The sequence below is a fragment of the Patagioenas fasciata genome, chromosome 2 (assembly GCF_037038585.1).
Source record: "Patagioenas fasciata isolate bPatFas1 chromosome 2, bPatFas1.hap1, whole genome shotgun sequence".
Classification (NCBI taxonomy): Eukaryota; Metazoa; Chordata; class Aves; order Columbiformes; family Columbidae; genus Patagioenas; species Patagioenas fasciata.
Genome location: NC_092521.1, coordinates 106,449,447 through 106,463,003, shown reverse-complemented (window position 1 = coordinate 106,463,003; position 13,557 = coordinate 106,449,447). Strand labels below are relative to the sequence as shown.

At 39.2% G+C, this 13,557-nt stretch overlaps 1 protein-coding gene across 5 annotated transcripts in view; it reads right to left on the bottom strand.

Moving 5' to 3' along the window:
- The window catches only part of ICE1 (interactor of little elongation complex ELL subunit 1), a 34,712-nt gene that overhangs the window by 17,980 nt on the left and 3,175 nt on the right, over positions 1 to 13,557 (bottom strand). For 4 of the 5 annotated variants that reach the window (XR_011737647.1, XR_011737648.1, XM_071804677.1 and 1 more), the window contains 8 exons: positions 12,817 to 12,928; positions 11,293 to 11,369; positions 4,894 to 4,931; positions 3,747 to 3,829; positions 3,437 to 3,476; positions 3,292 to 3,348; positions 1,488 to 1,577; positions 1,351 to 1,404 (listed from right to left, as the gene is read on the bottom strand). Coding sequence is in view for 3 of the 5 variants with exons in the window: in XM_071804677.1 (XP_071660778.1) it covers positions 1,351 to 1,404; positions 1,488 to 1,577; positions 3,292 to 3,348; positions 3,437 to 3,476; positions 3,747 to 3,829; positions 4,894 to 4,931; positions 11,293 to 11,369; positions 12,817 to 12,928 (551 nt within the window). In the remaining 2 variants the exon portion in view is untranslated. The remainder of the gene's footprint in view (positions 1 to 1,350; positions 1,405 to 1,487; positions 1,578 to 3,291; positions 3,349 to 3,436; positions 3,477 to 3,746; positions 3,830 to 4,893; positions 4,932 to 11,292; positions 11,370 to 12,816; positions 12,929 to 13,557) is intronic. The other variant, XM_071804678.1, reaches the window with a different exon arrangement.

The following is a 13,557-nucleotide window of genomic DNA, read 5'->3' as shown; positions in this document are numbered from 1 at the left end:
TAAATATGTATTATAATTGTGCTAGATACTTTTAAAAGTGAAATGATGGCCCAGCTTTCTGAAATGTAAATTCTATGATTTTATAAAAGGAAAGATGACCTCCTATTGGAGCAGAAATCAACAGTTCCAAAACCCAGGTGTGCCACATGGAACTAGAACCTACTCTATAGTATTTGCAATTCTTATACAACATTTGTATGTGTGATCTTGCTTGTAGTGCTGACAAATACTATTGGACACAGAATCAGTAGTATTCAAACAACAGATCTAGCCTATTCTATATACATCCAAGTACCATCTCACAGGATAAAGAACAGCTCATGGACAAAATGGTTTTGAACAGAGGATGTACTGATTTAATTGACACAACATGCATTTTTTTTGAAAAATAAAAAAGAACAGTGTGCGCCATTATTGCTGTCGGTGTTTATCCATTCCTATTTCCAAGATTTATCTCAATTACTTCACGTAGCAGATTCATGTCAAAATCTCAGTTGCGTCAATGGACAGTAGGAGGACAGAGAAACTGTTCAGCCTAAAGGGCCTTATCAACTCATTTTCCCAAAAGATAAGTAAACTCTGATATTTCCATTGGTCAAAAGAGCATCTTACAAGTTAAGAACACACACTTTTATAAAGCTATTAACAAGCTGCAGTCACATAGAGCTTCCATCTTGTGAAAAACCTAGACTCCATTTACAATTCAAGTTCCATTACACCACCAAAGGGAAAACTAGATTCTTCACAAGCATCAACAAAGAAGGAAAATTCAGAATGTGGTTCATTCTAAGATATAATTTTAGATTTTATCTTAGATTTCTTTCACGCTCCTTTGTGCCAACCAGTTCTAAGCTCAGAATTTTCTCCACATTGAAGCTGACAGAAACACACCGTTCTGTATTTTTGCCCTAGAAGAACTTAAATTAGGCAGCTGGAAAGTTTACTTTGTACAGTGAACTACACAATAGCACTTGCACCCCATAATTCACCTTATACACTGCAGAGTTTATAATGATACAGTAATTAAGGCATAAACATAAAAGGTGAGTTTTGAGTACTCAGAAATAGTCAAAGCAGCTGATGGTAAAAGAATTTGATTCCTCAATTGCAACAGCAGGTTACGACAGCTTTTATTTAGGAAAGCATATCAGTTTACTTGGCTGTTCAAATTCATATTTGCAATTATTTTCAAATATTCTAATCACCAACGTACTTGACCAGACAATCACCAGAGAAAGTATTTAAGTCTGTCATAGAAGTGTTACGCAAACAGTATACAAACCTGATATCCCAGTAAGACTAAGTTAATGCACACTGCATATTAATGAATTCACATCTGCTGGTACCTACCTTCTGTAACAGTCAGTCTTCTTTTTTCAGGCCATGCCTTATCCTGAACAGAAGCTGAAAAAAGGTATCAATTTTTTTTTTTTGTCAGAAAAAGAGACAGCTTCAAGAAAATTTCAGTACTTTGCATGCTATCTCACCCACAACACGATCATTCTCCTGATTCTCTCTTTTTCCTGTTGCACTGTCAATACACATCCAGAGTTCTTCTAACAAGAGCTTTACTTTTCCTGTTAAAATAAATATTTTTATAAATGAAGGAAAACATCAATTGCTCAGAGAGCTAAGAATTTATGTTTCTTTATTTTTACTCAGAACACAGACATGCCTACAACAAATTACAAAATACCCACAACAAAAATTAAGACAAGGGACATAGGGGCATTTTATCTTCAGAGAAAGAGAAACATTAGATGCCATTGAGGGAATGGATAGTCACACAGCAGACCGAAGGAACAGCTTCAGAATGCTTTAGCTTTTCCTTTCTATAGTAAGAGTGGCAAGAACTTGTAGCAGCTCCCAGAGTAAAATTTAAAAGCAAATTTGAACATAGCATAAGTGAAATTAAACAGCTTTCCAAAACAACTCAGGTGTCACGAACATAAATGGGGGAAGAAATCTTTTAAGAAGAAAATATTTATATCACATTCTTTCTTTATGCCCACTCAGTAGCAACTCATCTTGGTCTCACCAGGGAGGAACAATGCATTAAATGTATCTGAATTAATTATCAGGCCACAACTTTAGTAGACGTTGTCTGTAGTACTAACAGCACTATTGCCAGCTGATACAAAACAACCTACTTCCAGAATAAGAAGGGTAGGTGGAAAGGGAGAAATAGACCAAAAACTCAACAAAATACAGGAGCACCTCACCTACTTACGCCAAAGCTATCATCAGATCAAACAACTGGGAACTGAGATTATTGGTTTTGAGACAATTCTGTAAGTCAAAGAGCACAGCAAACTGCTGCTATTTTATGAAGAGACATATTAAAAAAATACAACTGAATTTTGTATGACAGCTATTAACAACACTAACAACTTCTCATTACTAATAAAACCTTGTTGCTATTTGAAGCTGAAATTAGAGCTCAGATCTTAATTTTCCCATCTTGACACTAATTAAAAAGTAAAGGGTGAAATTGGGTACCAATTTAGTACCATCCAAAAGGCAGTAAAAATACACCAAGATACACAAGAACTGACAAGGTCTACCTTTTTTCAGAAAAGTTTAATTTTGGCAACAAACTTCACATACAAATATTGCAACACAAGAAATAGAACAGGGAAGTTATTTTTTTTTCCTGAAAATTGCCTTCAGAATTTCTAAACAATTCAAAAGCAATATCTATCTATAAAAGACTGCAAAAATGCAAAAAATAAATTTGCTTAAAGTTTGACATCAGTACTTCAGAGAAAGTTTAGGACTTTGCTCCATTACCCAGATTCAGCTAATTTGTAGCAGACACGTTAGAGCATGAGGATAAAAAAAAGGTCATAGGATAAAAACCAGGTATACATTCTGGATTTCCACTTGATTTAGAGAGACACATATAGAAATTGTAGCAGATTACACTCTTGTGTTGTGTCTTTTGCTTTGCATGCTTCCTTTATTATTTCAATGAGCTTCAAAGACATTCAGATTGTTTGTACTTTTTCTCAGTGTTTGAATTCTGGTTTATAATTGCACATCCATTGATTTCACACATGCATGGGGTCGACTAGTCATTTTAATAAATCAAGTATTTTCCTTATTGCTAAAGTGAAAATAGCCATCTATTACATAAGTCCTTCATCAGTGTAACATATTTCTATCAACCACGTCTGCTTTTACAGCATTTCTATTAGTATCCTCTGTTTCCAAAAACTCAACTCCGTAACAGCTGCCATAAACGAATAATGGTTGGTTCAACACACAGAACAGTCTTACAAAAACTCTTACCTTTGTCTATATCTGTTGTGAGATCTGCAGCTGAACTCTGGGTCTCTGCATGCTTAACTATTAAAAAGAGAAGGGGGGGTAAGGAAATGTTCAAATGGAATAAAACCACACATAAATCTGAAGGCAATCAAAGGTGCAAACTTACCTTGTGTGCACTTCTCTTTAAGTACAACATCAAGTTCTCCCTGTTAAAATTAATTAATATCATTTATTTCATGCCATACATAGTTTGTAGAACATCTACTCTTAATTAGCATGAAATCTAAATCAACGTTTCAAAGGTCATGGTTCAGCTGGAAAATTTCTATCTCTTAAGGTGAATTGCTATGTTTAGTTACTCAACATCCACAAAAAACATATTTTTACTATTTCAGTGTCTTTAATACTAACAGCTTCCTTTATTTCCCCCAGAAATACTAAAAGAAGCTTCATCCGAAAGACCAGGAAAGTCTTACTTGTGCCTTCTTTAGCTCCTTTTCAAGTCTTTTCTTTTCAGTTTTCAGTTGTCTGAAGTCCTGCGTATGTTTTGTTGCAGCCTCTTCAAAAAAGAGAACCAAAATTCAAGTTAGAAACTACAATATAAGAGACAATTAATTTAAGTAGCATTGGTCACCAGTCTCCAAACCAAATTAGCAGCAAAAAAAAAGACACTGTGAAATACAAATCTATTGAAGTTATATTTTGGCTCTTTAAGACAATAATTCATACATACCTGTACCTGTACTTTACAGTAGGATTTGGGGGGGTTCTAAGACTAAGATACAAGTCACTCAGTTCATTGTACTTTAAACTGTGGTGAGCACAGCTGTAAGTGTGCCATGAATTAAAATAATTGTCTTGACAGTTAACAATACAGCAAGTTAAATATCAGAATGCTTTATGAATATCCACCCTCTCTAGCAAAACAAGAAAAACACAGTGCCACAAGGCAAATGCTTTATCTCTACTTAAGCAAAACAAACAAACCAATCAAAAAAGTTACCAGAATATTTAAAAATCAGAAAACATGCCAAGATCACAACATAGTTTACTATTATCATAAACATGACTAGAAGAATGCTGTCAAGATTATCAGAACACTAGAGCACAAGCCCTACAAAAACAGGCTCATTGAACTTAATTAGTTTGAGAGGAAAAAACACAAACAAACAAGCAACAACAATAAAAACTTAGAAGGGATACAAGAGCAGTTTTCTTGTATCTACAACAAAGCATGAAGAACATGGAATGACACTGTTCAGTGGTGCATGGTGGGAGGACCAGAGACATCAGGTCTAAGTGGAAACAACAGAGCTTCCAATTGGCCCTAAGAACAATCTTTATCACCATGGAGATAGTCATGCAGTGCATCAAGTTGCCTGGACAGACTCCGTCCTTTGAGGTTTCCATGACCAGAAGTTCCCTTCCAACTTCATTTACACCACGTGCCTAAGATCCTCAACAAGAAACATTTTGCAGGAGGGCTGATGTAATTCAGCACCAAACAGTACTGCCCTGCCTTGTTCCTTGAGGCCTCAGAAAGTTGCAATTACTTCTTTGTATAGAAAAGAAATCAAGAGACAGAGTAGGAAAACAGCACAGTAACACAATGTAGAATGTTACCTTCAAGTTTCTTCACTTTTGTTTCCAGTTTCTTTCTCCTGTTAAAAAGAAGACATTGACACATCATTTTTGTGTAGAACTATGTCACATGAAAAGCCAGGAAAAAAAGCAAATCTAGCCATTTCAGAGAAAACATACTTCCTAGATCCAGGACCTGTGAGACCAATGTGTCCCTGAAGCTGAAAACTTACATTAGTGGCATGTTGGTGACATTCTCATATAAACAGCTGTATCTGTTACAGAGGCAGAGTTTGCTCTTAAGAAAGTCAATCCACTAATCCAGGTACATAAATATACCTTCAGCTATAACTTGAAGTTACAAACACAATCCGAGAAAACTGGTTTCTGTTCTGCATTTCTATGATGCAATGCAGACAGGTTAGTTTTACTCCTTAAGAACACTTAAGCCTTGCTTACAATCAATAAGACTTAAGTAATGAGATAATCAGGAACAGCCTTCAGCATCACTCATGTCCCACAGCTTTTTATTCAGAATATCCAGATGTTTACGAAAGCCAAACCAAAACCAAAAAACTGAGGCATCCTAAACAATTTTGACTTCGGCATTTCCAACCCTACTTTACAGGTAAAACACACAAAGAACTGGAAAACAGAAAAAAAAATGTAAAACACCCCAAAAAACTTATGTTATTTCCTTCTGTTAAATCCCAATATCCTACAAACAGTTTTCAAACTCTTGTGATAAGTAGAAGACTCTGTCCTACCAAACACAAGCTACCAATGCTGACTGATCACTTTGTATAATGACTTGAAATTTACAGCCTAAGCCTTTCTGGATGTGCAGGTTTTAATCACCACTTCAGGCATTAACTGGAATACATTTGAAAATCCACTCAAAAAGGATGATTGGCCACCTTTGGCACACACAGTAGTCAAAGCATTTACACTACAAAGTAATAGACCAATGCTCTCAGGCCTTCTCAGCCTGAACAGGTTCATAAATAACTCTGTCTATACTTAGATGATGGCTTTGACAGTCAAGCCACAGGTGAGAATTTTAGAAAAAAATCCTCATAAAACATCTTTGCAGGAAAAAAATAAAGGTGGGTTCTTTAAAAAATAGCAGGTAATGCAGTTCTGTTTCTCTGTAGATTGTCTTCTGACCAATGCACAGAAGTACTGCATCTACAATGTATGGACTTTGGAAGCAAGGACAGATGACATGGGAGGACTACAGAGATGCCATTGTAGGGAGAAGATTCATGCAGACAAAGCTTGATTAGAGTTCAAGCTACCCAGTAGTCTGAAAGACAACAAAAAGGGCTTTTAAAATTATCTTAACAGCAAAGGGAGGATCAGAGATTATATGGATCCATTACTTGATGAGGTCAGTCACCTCACAAATAGGGTTGGAAGCAAAGCAGAGACATTTCACCTCTGCCTTTAACACCAATAATGGGCCCTGGGAGCCTCAGAGTCCTGTGTTGAAAGACCAAGACTAAAGGGATGATAAACTCCCAGCAACTCTGAAGTTGTTCAAGACTTATTGCTCCAGCTGGATGCATGTAAGTCTATGGGGCCTGATGGGCTCATTCCAGGATACCAAACAAGCTGGCTGATATTATCAGAGGACCTCTCTCCATTATTTTTCAACAGGCCTGGGAGTCTGGAAACACCCCAATTGACTAGAAGCTGACAAATGTTTGTCCCAACTTTCAAGAAGGGTAAGAAGGAAGACCCTGGTAATTACAGGCCTGTCAGTCTCACTTCGGTGGCAGGTAAAATTATGGAGAAGGTTATTCTGGGAGTCACTGAAAAACACTTCAGACAATGCAGTCATTGGTCATAGCTATCACAGGTTCACAGGGGGAGAGTCCTGTTTAAATACATTTCCTTTCATAACAAGGTCCCCCATCTAGTTCACTAAGGGAAGCCAATAGATGGGTTTTTTTGGATTTTAGCAAAATTTTTGATACTGTCTCTTGAAGTATCCTTCTGGACAAAACGTCCAGCACACAGCTAGACAAGTTATGATGCACTGGGTAAGCAATTAGCTAAGGGGTCAGGCTCAAAGAGTTTTAGTAAGTGGGGTTACATCAGGCTGGTAGCCAGTCACTAATGGAATGTGGGGATCAGTGTTAGGGCCAATGCTCTTTAATGTTCTTATAAATAATCTGGATGAGGGGGCAAATGGGTACATTGAGTAAGTTTGCCGATTATATAAAATTAGGAGGAGCTGTAGACTCTCTTGAGAGTAGAAAGGCCTCACAGAGAGATCCAGATAGACTAGAGATCCAGATAGACTAGAGACCTGGGCAATCACCAACTGTATTACATTTAGCGAAAGCAAGTGCCAGATTCTCCACCTGGGATGAAGTAATCCTGGTTATATGTACAAATGGGGAGATGAGAAGCTGAAGAACAGCCTTGCGGAAAGAGATCTGGGGATGTGGGTTGATGGCAAACCGAATATGAGCCAACAGTGTTACCTGCCAGCCAAAAAGGCCAACCATGTCCTGGGTGCATCAAGCACACCATAGCTAGCTGGCCAATAGAGGTGACTGTCCTACTCTACTCTGCACTGGTGCAGCCCCACCTTGAGTACTGTGTGAAGTTTTGGATTGGACATTAGAAAAAAGTTCTTCACTGAGAGAGTGGTCAGTCACTGAACAGGCTCCCTTGGGAAGTGGTCATGGCACCAAGCCTGTCAGAGTTCAAGGAGCATCTGAACAATGCTCTGAGTCATATGGTTTAGTTTTAGGTAGTCCTGCGAGGACCAGGGAGTTGAACTTACATGGAGTTAACCCTTATAGGTACCTTTCAACTCAAGACAGAAATTCCATGATACAAACAACTATGAATCTTAATAACCAGACAGACGCTAACTGCCAACATTTATCATTGCAATGGTATTTCCAGACAAAATATTTACTTTTACACGTGCAGTAAGATGCTCACTGATTTCATCAACACATGAAGTTACACTAAGAAATAAAATAGGTAGATGTTAAAACCAGTAATTCACAAAAAGCAAGGTTTGTAGATGATGCATTTGGACAGAACTCTCACGCTATGCAACCTGAGCTCCTATCCAGTCTTTAAGATGCATGCACAACTTCAGAAAAGCTTTGCTAACAGAAGTTGCATTCAGAAGCAGAATCCATCCAGTATTATAACTTACCCGGATTACAAAAAGCATAATGTGGTTACATTTGTAGTACTCAAAGGTTGAAAAATACAAATGCAAGCAACAACTGTGTATGTTGCATCTATTTAATCCTTAGAGAGAATGTGACCTTTTAATTTAAGTGAGCAACCTTACTTCTGGAACAGTCTGTTTTGAGTACTTCAGAGCTTGTCTGTAGTGGACGTATTTGTCGCAAGTTATCACACTTGTTATAAGCTCAGAATTGGGGAATTGCCATCCTTGTAAATATTCAAAACTCAACACGAGAAGGTCCTGAGCAACCTAACTTTGATCCTGGCTCTGAATGGTGGATTGGACCAAAGTACTTGAGAGCTAATTTTTTACTTACATTATTTTACAGTGACTGTAGACCAACATTCATTTTATGAACAATTCATTAGGATTCTGCTTCTGAAGAAACTCAGCTCAAATTACTGAACTCATGTGATCTACTGCTTAAAATAGCCTCAACATCAAAGGTATATAAAATAGCTATAGCATCATAGAATGGCTGAGGTAGGAAGGGACCTCTAGAAGTCATCTTGTCCAACCCACGCTGCTTGAGCAGGGCCACCTAGAGCTCATCGCCCAGGATCACGTCCAGAAGGCTTCTGAATATCTACAATGATGGGGAGGCCGCAACCTCCCTGGGCAACCTGTGCCAGTGCTCAGTCACTCAGCAATCCTTACAGTAAAAAAAAAAAAAAAAAAAAATTCCTGATGGTCAGAAGGAACCTCTTGTGTTTTGGTTTGTGCCCACTGCCTCTTGTCCTGACACTGGGCACCGCGGAAAAGAGCCAGGCTCCATCTTCTTCCTTCAGATATTTATAGACATTGATGAGATCCCTGAGCCTTCTCCAGACAGAACAGTCCCAACTCTCTCAGTGTTTCCTCAATGGCTAGACACTTTAATTCCTCAATCATTTTTGTGGCCCCTCCCTGGACTCTCTCCAGTATGTTCATGTCTCTCCTGTACTGGGGAGCCCAGCACTGAACACAGGACTCCAGGCATAGTCTTACCAGGGCTGAGCAGAGGGGAAGGAGCACATCCCTCAGCCTGCTGGAAAAGCTTTGCTTAATGCAGCCCAGGATACCAACAGCCTTCTTTGCTACATGGGCATGTTGCTGGCACATGTTCAACTTGATGTCCACCAGGACCCCCAGGTCCTTTTCTGCCCAGGTGCTTTCTAGCTGGGAGGCCCCCAGCATATACTGGTGTGTGGTATTGTTCCTCACCAGGTGTGGGACTTTGCACTTCGTAACATGATCCTCTGGCCTATCAGCCACTCCTAACTTTGGGTCATTGGCAAACTTGCTGAGAGTATGTTCTGTCCCATCATGCAAATCGCTAACCAAGAGGTTAAAGAGGACTGGACTGAGTATGCAGGCCTCCTCCTCTACCCCCAGAGTACACTGCTGGTTACCAGCCTCCAACTAGACTTCATGGCACCTCACTGTCTGCTGACACAGCCCCTACAGCAACAGCTTAAGGGGCTGTGAGGCTCTTATGGGAGACAGTGGGGGAGGCCTTACTGCAGTCTGAGTAGACATTAGCCACTGCTAGTGCTACCAGGCACATCAGTTCATCATAGAAGTTTATCAAGCCAGTCAAGTGACTTCCCCTTGGTGATGCCATGCTAACTACTCCTGAGGAGTTTCTTGTCCTTCACGTGCCTAGAAATGGTTTTCAGGATGAGGTGCTCCATCACCTTTCCAGGGATCAAGGTGAGGCTGAACAGCTTGTAGTTCCCTGGATCCTTCTTCTTGAAGATAAGAGTGACAGATAGGAGACAGATGACATATCTATACTAACATAGTGTATGTCAGTTCCCTCTTCAGACACAGTTAGCAATGGGGTAGCTGCTCTCTGCTGCTCTTAGATAGGATGCTGTGCTAAAGTGCCATTAAGATCACAGGACAGATCACCTGTATGTGAAATCAGGGCAGTCTGGCAGAAGTGACAACAATGTTAGCCTGCTTGTACAATCTATTAGATGATAGTGGCTTGTTGCTGTGCTTGTGAGTACTGTATGTTTCACAAACCATGTAAAGATACTAGGGTGTCTCATTGAAGAGACGCTTCAGTCCCTTGATCATCTCCATGGCCCTTTGTTGGACTCTCTCCAGTATGCCCACATGTCTCCTGTACAGACAAGCTCAGAACACAGTACTCCAGGCATGGCCTCAACAGTGCTGAGTAGAAGGGCATGATCACCTCCTTTGACCTGCTGGTAACACCAAAATAGCTTAGAAGACCAAAGGGAGGGAGGGAGGGAGTGAGGGAGGAGTCACCAATAGGAGTTTCATTGGGATGTGTGCTGGAACAAACCAGAAGTAAAAGCTGACTACAAAAAACAGCAGAATGGTCTTGGAATCCCAAGTGACTAGAGAGCAATCATTGGTGTTGATAAATGCAAAGTGATGCACATGGAGGAAAATAACCACAATCACAAACTCACAACACCCAGCTGTATATTAGCTGGTTTTCTTTTGAGAACATAATTACCTTTGCACAGAAAACCGAGAAGTTTCAGTTCCCTGACACAGGTGATTTAGAGGCTAGGAGTATAACAGCATTAAAAACCAATTAGAAAAATTCACTAGAGAGTACATCAAGAGCTTTAAGACATAACAGGCACATACGGTCCAGGCAAGGATGCCCTTGAGTGACTAGTTACCGAAAAAAACAAACTTTGACAAATATCAAGGCACAGCTTCACAATATTTTGCACTATGGCAGCAAAAATGGCTTCCGCATTTTTGGTGCCAAATCCCTCTTGTCTACTTTCAAACAAAGTGGACAGTTCAGAGCCTGCTGAGCTGTTTCTTTAAAAGCAGTTATTTTAAGGGCTGATTTTAAGTGCAGATCACTTTGGCAAAATCATTTATATACTGGCCTCAGAGGCTTATCAACACAACAGAAACAGACAGCCTTTTGTTAAAAAGTCAAGACTAAGAACCACTTAAAACTGGAGAAACTACAGCTTCTCCAACCTCATCCTGTTCTTAAAAGCCTTTGCTAAATAACCACCAAGAGCTACCTCAAGGCACAATAATAATGGAACTAATACTACTTTTCAAAGTGTTTGCTACAAAATTTAAGACCATTCTTCCATCAACTCCCTGTTCAAAGAACCCATAAGCAAAAAACTTTAGCAAAATGGAAAGCATAACTAGGTAAGGTACAAGACCAAGTTCTGGAGGAGGTAATAGGGGGAATGAAACGTCGTGAAAAAAGAAGCATCACTCACAGAGCATCACTGTTTACTATTTCTTCTTTAATTTTAACATATTCCAGTTGGCTCTCCTGATAAATCTTTAGAGAACTCTGTGAGGAAGGAAAGCACAGTTAGAATGTGTCTTCACTGAGAACAAAAAAAAAAAAAAATTGCATGCACTTTACCGATTCTAATGAAAACAGTACATAGCCGAAAAAGTATATTCAATGAGAAAACAAGAAAGCTGAAAAGTCAGGGCATTCTTTGTATTTAAAGTCAAAAGTTGTAACAAATAAACAAATAAATCTGTATCTATATATCTTTTGAGTATGTGCCTCCAAAACCTATCTGGATAGGAACTCAAATCTGAAGTCAAGAGCACTATTATACACCATACATGTAGTCCTGCTTTTTTTGAAAAAGTGCCATCAGAACATCAGCTACTAATGTTTGTGGAAGGAAGAAGATTTAAAAAATGACTCTGTCATTGAACTAAAACTAGGTACAGTGACAAGACAAATGTTCATAGCCTACCTTGCACTGGCATGAAAAAATACGAGAGGGGGCTATCTTTTGTAAAAATAATAGTTAATGTGCAGAAAATACATATATTTAGAAAATCTGATCAGTCAAAAGCTTTTGTTCTGTAGACTAAATCTCAACTAAAGGATGAGAGAGAAATTAGGAATAAACTCAAATAGCTAATAATGTAAAAACTTCTGTTCAAAATGGTAACAGAAGCAAAATCCTGTTCTGCACTGTGGGAATATAACAGAAGCTTGGCAAGAAGAGCTGTAAGTACACTGAACCGACTGCAGATGGGGTATAGAAAAACACATATATCACACTAATTGTTGTTTAGCCTTGTGTGCTTGACCAAATAGAGCCTCTGTATCTAGATAACACAGTCCTGTGAAAGATTTAGAGGCACCTTATCGAACACCCTTGAAATTCCTGCTCTACTGCAGGCAAAGATCAGTGTGATAAACTGAGCCTGCGTGAATCTCTGATACACAGGCGTAGCCAGTGTGCTCACTGATCTTCTATCAAGGACTGAGCTCTGCACTGCCTGCATTCCTACTTGTGTACCTCTGCCTGGGTGCTTTGGTGCTTTTTCAGAGATCCCACGGTTGGCAAGGTAACGAAAATAAATTTACTCTTTGCATTTCATCTGTGGTTTGTGACTGCTCCTGTGGCTGGCCTGTGTTTGCTCACATGTGCACAGACCCTCTTTGCGTGCCTTAGTAGTATGAGTTACAGAGAGTTCAGTAATTTAACCAGATAAGAACAGAAAACCAAAAGAACTTGAACATATTTCCTTACTTCCTAAATAAGGAAATAAAAGCCAACAATCTGATAAAAAAATCTTAGTAACTACAAGAGCCTCAACCTTACTGCTATCATGTAATTAATTTCATCTAAATCCAGAGCTGCCTGTCCCAGGGAGCTGGAAATAACAACTGGGCTCATTAAAGCCTGTTTCCTTAACATGAACATTAGTTATTTACATTTTCTTCAACAGAAAAAGTGCAAGTTACTTAAACCTTACAAGCACACCTTTTTCTCTTCCAACTCTGCTTTCAAGGAACCCAACTCTTCCTGGCACTTTTCCAGCGGCAAGATTTTCTGTAGCATCTGCTCCACTTGGCAACGAAGAGCAGAGATCTCTCTGAAATAGGAAGCGCAATTTTACAAAAAGTTGCCAAAAAACATGGGTGCTCTCAAATTCAATGCTCCGATTCTTCAGGCAAGTGTTTGAATATTTTGCTTTCCCCTGGGGAAAAATGCTGTGAGAGGACAAGTGTTCTCTCATTTTTCCATCCATTTTATATTAAAAGAAAATTCAAGATCTATTTAAAAATAGCTTAAAGTTAGATGGAAGCAGATGGCATGTGCCATACAGGACTACTGCCCAGCTGCCTACACTGAAGTGCCAGGACTAAGTGTCTCTACATAGGTAGTGCTGTGAAATAGCAGTAGAGTCCAATTGTGGGATATTTCAGCAGGTAAGACAGGGTCTGTAAAGATTATATGATGCCTCTTCCTCTGTAATCAAGCAGAATAAGCAAAGGTACAGAGCCACAACTCTAAGACAATATGCTTCATACAAATAGGGCCGTCCCAAACACGCTTACATTTAACCACCACCAAAAGATCTCCACTCAGTCACTTTAGACTCTTATGTAACACAGGACCAGGAAAGAAGTTCACTCAGGTATTGTAGAAGGTCAGATTTATATCCTCATCAAAGGTATCTTTGCTAACTATGGCCTAGGAAGCATGGTAAAAGAAAGGAAC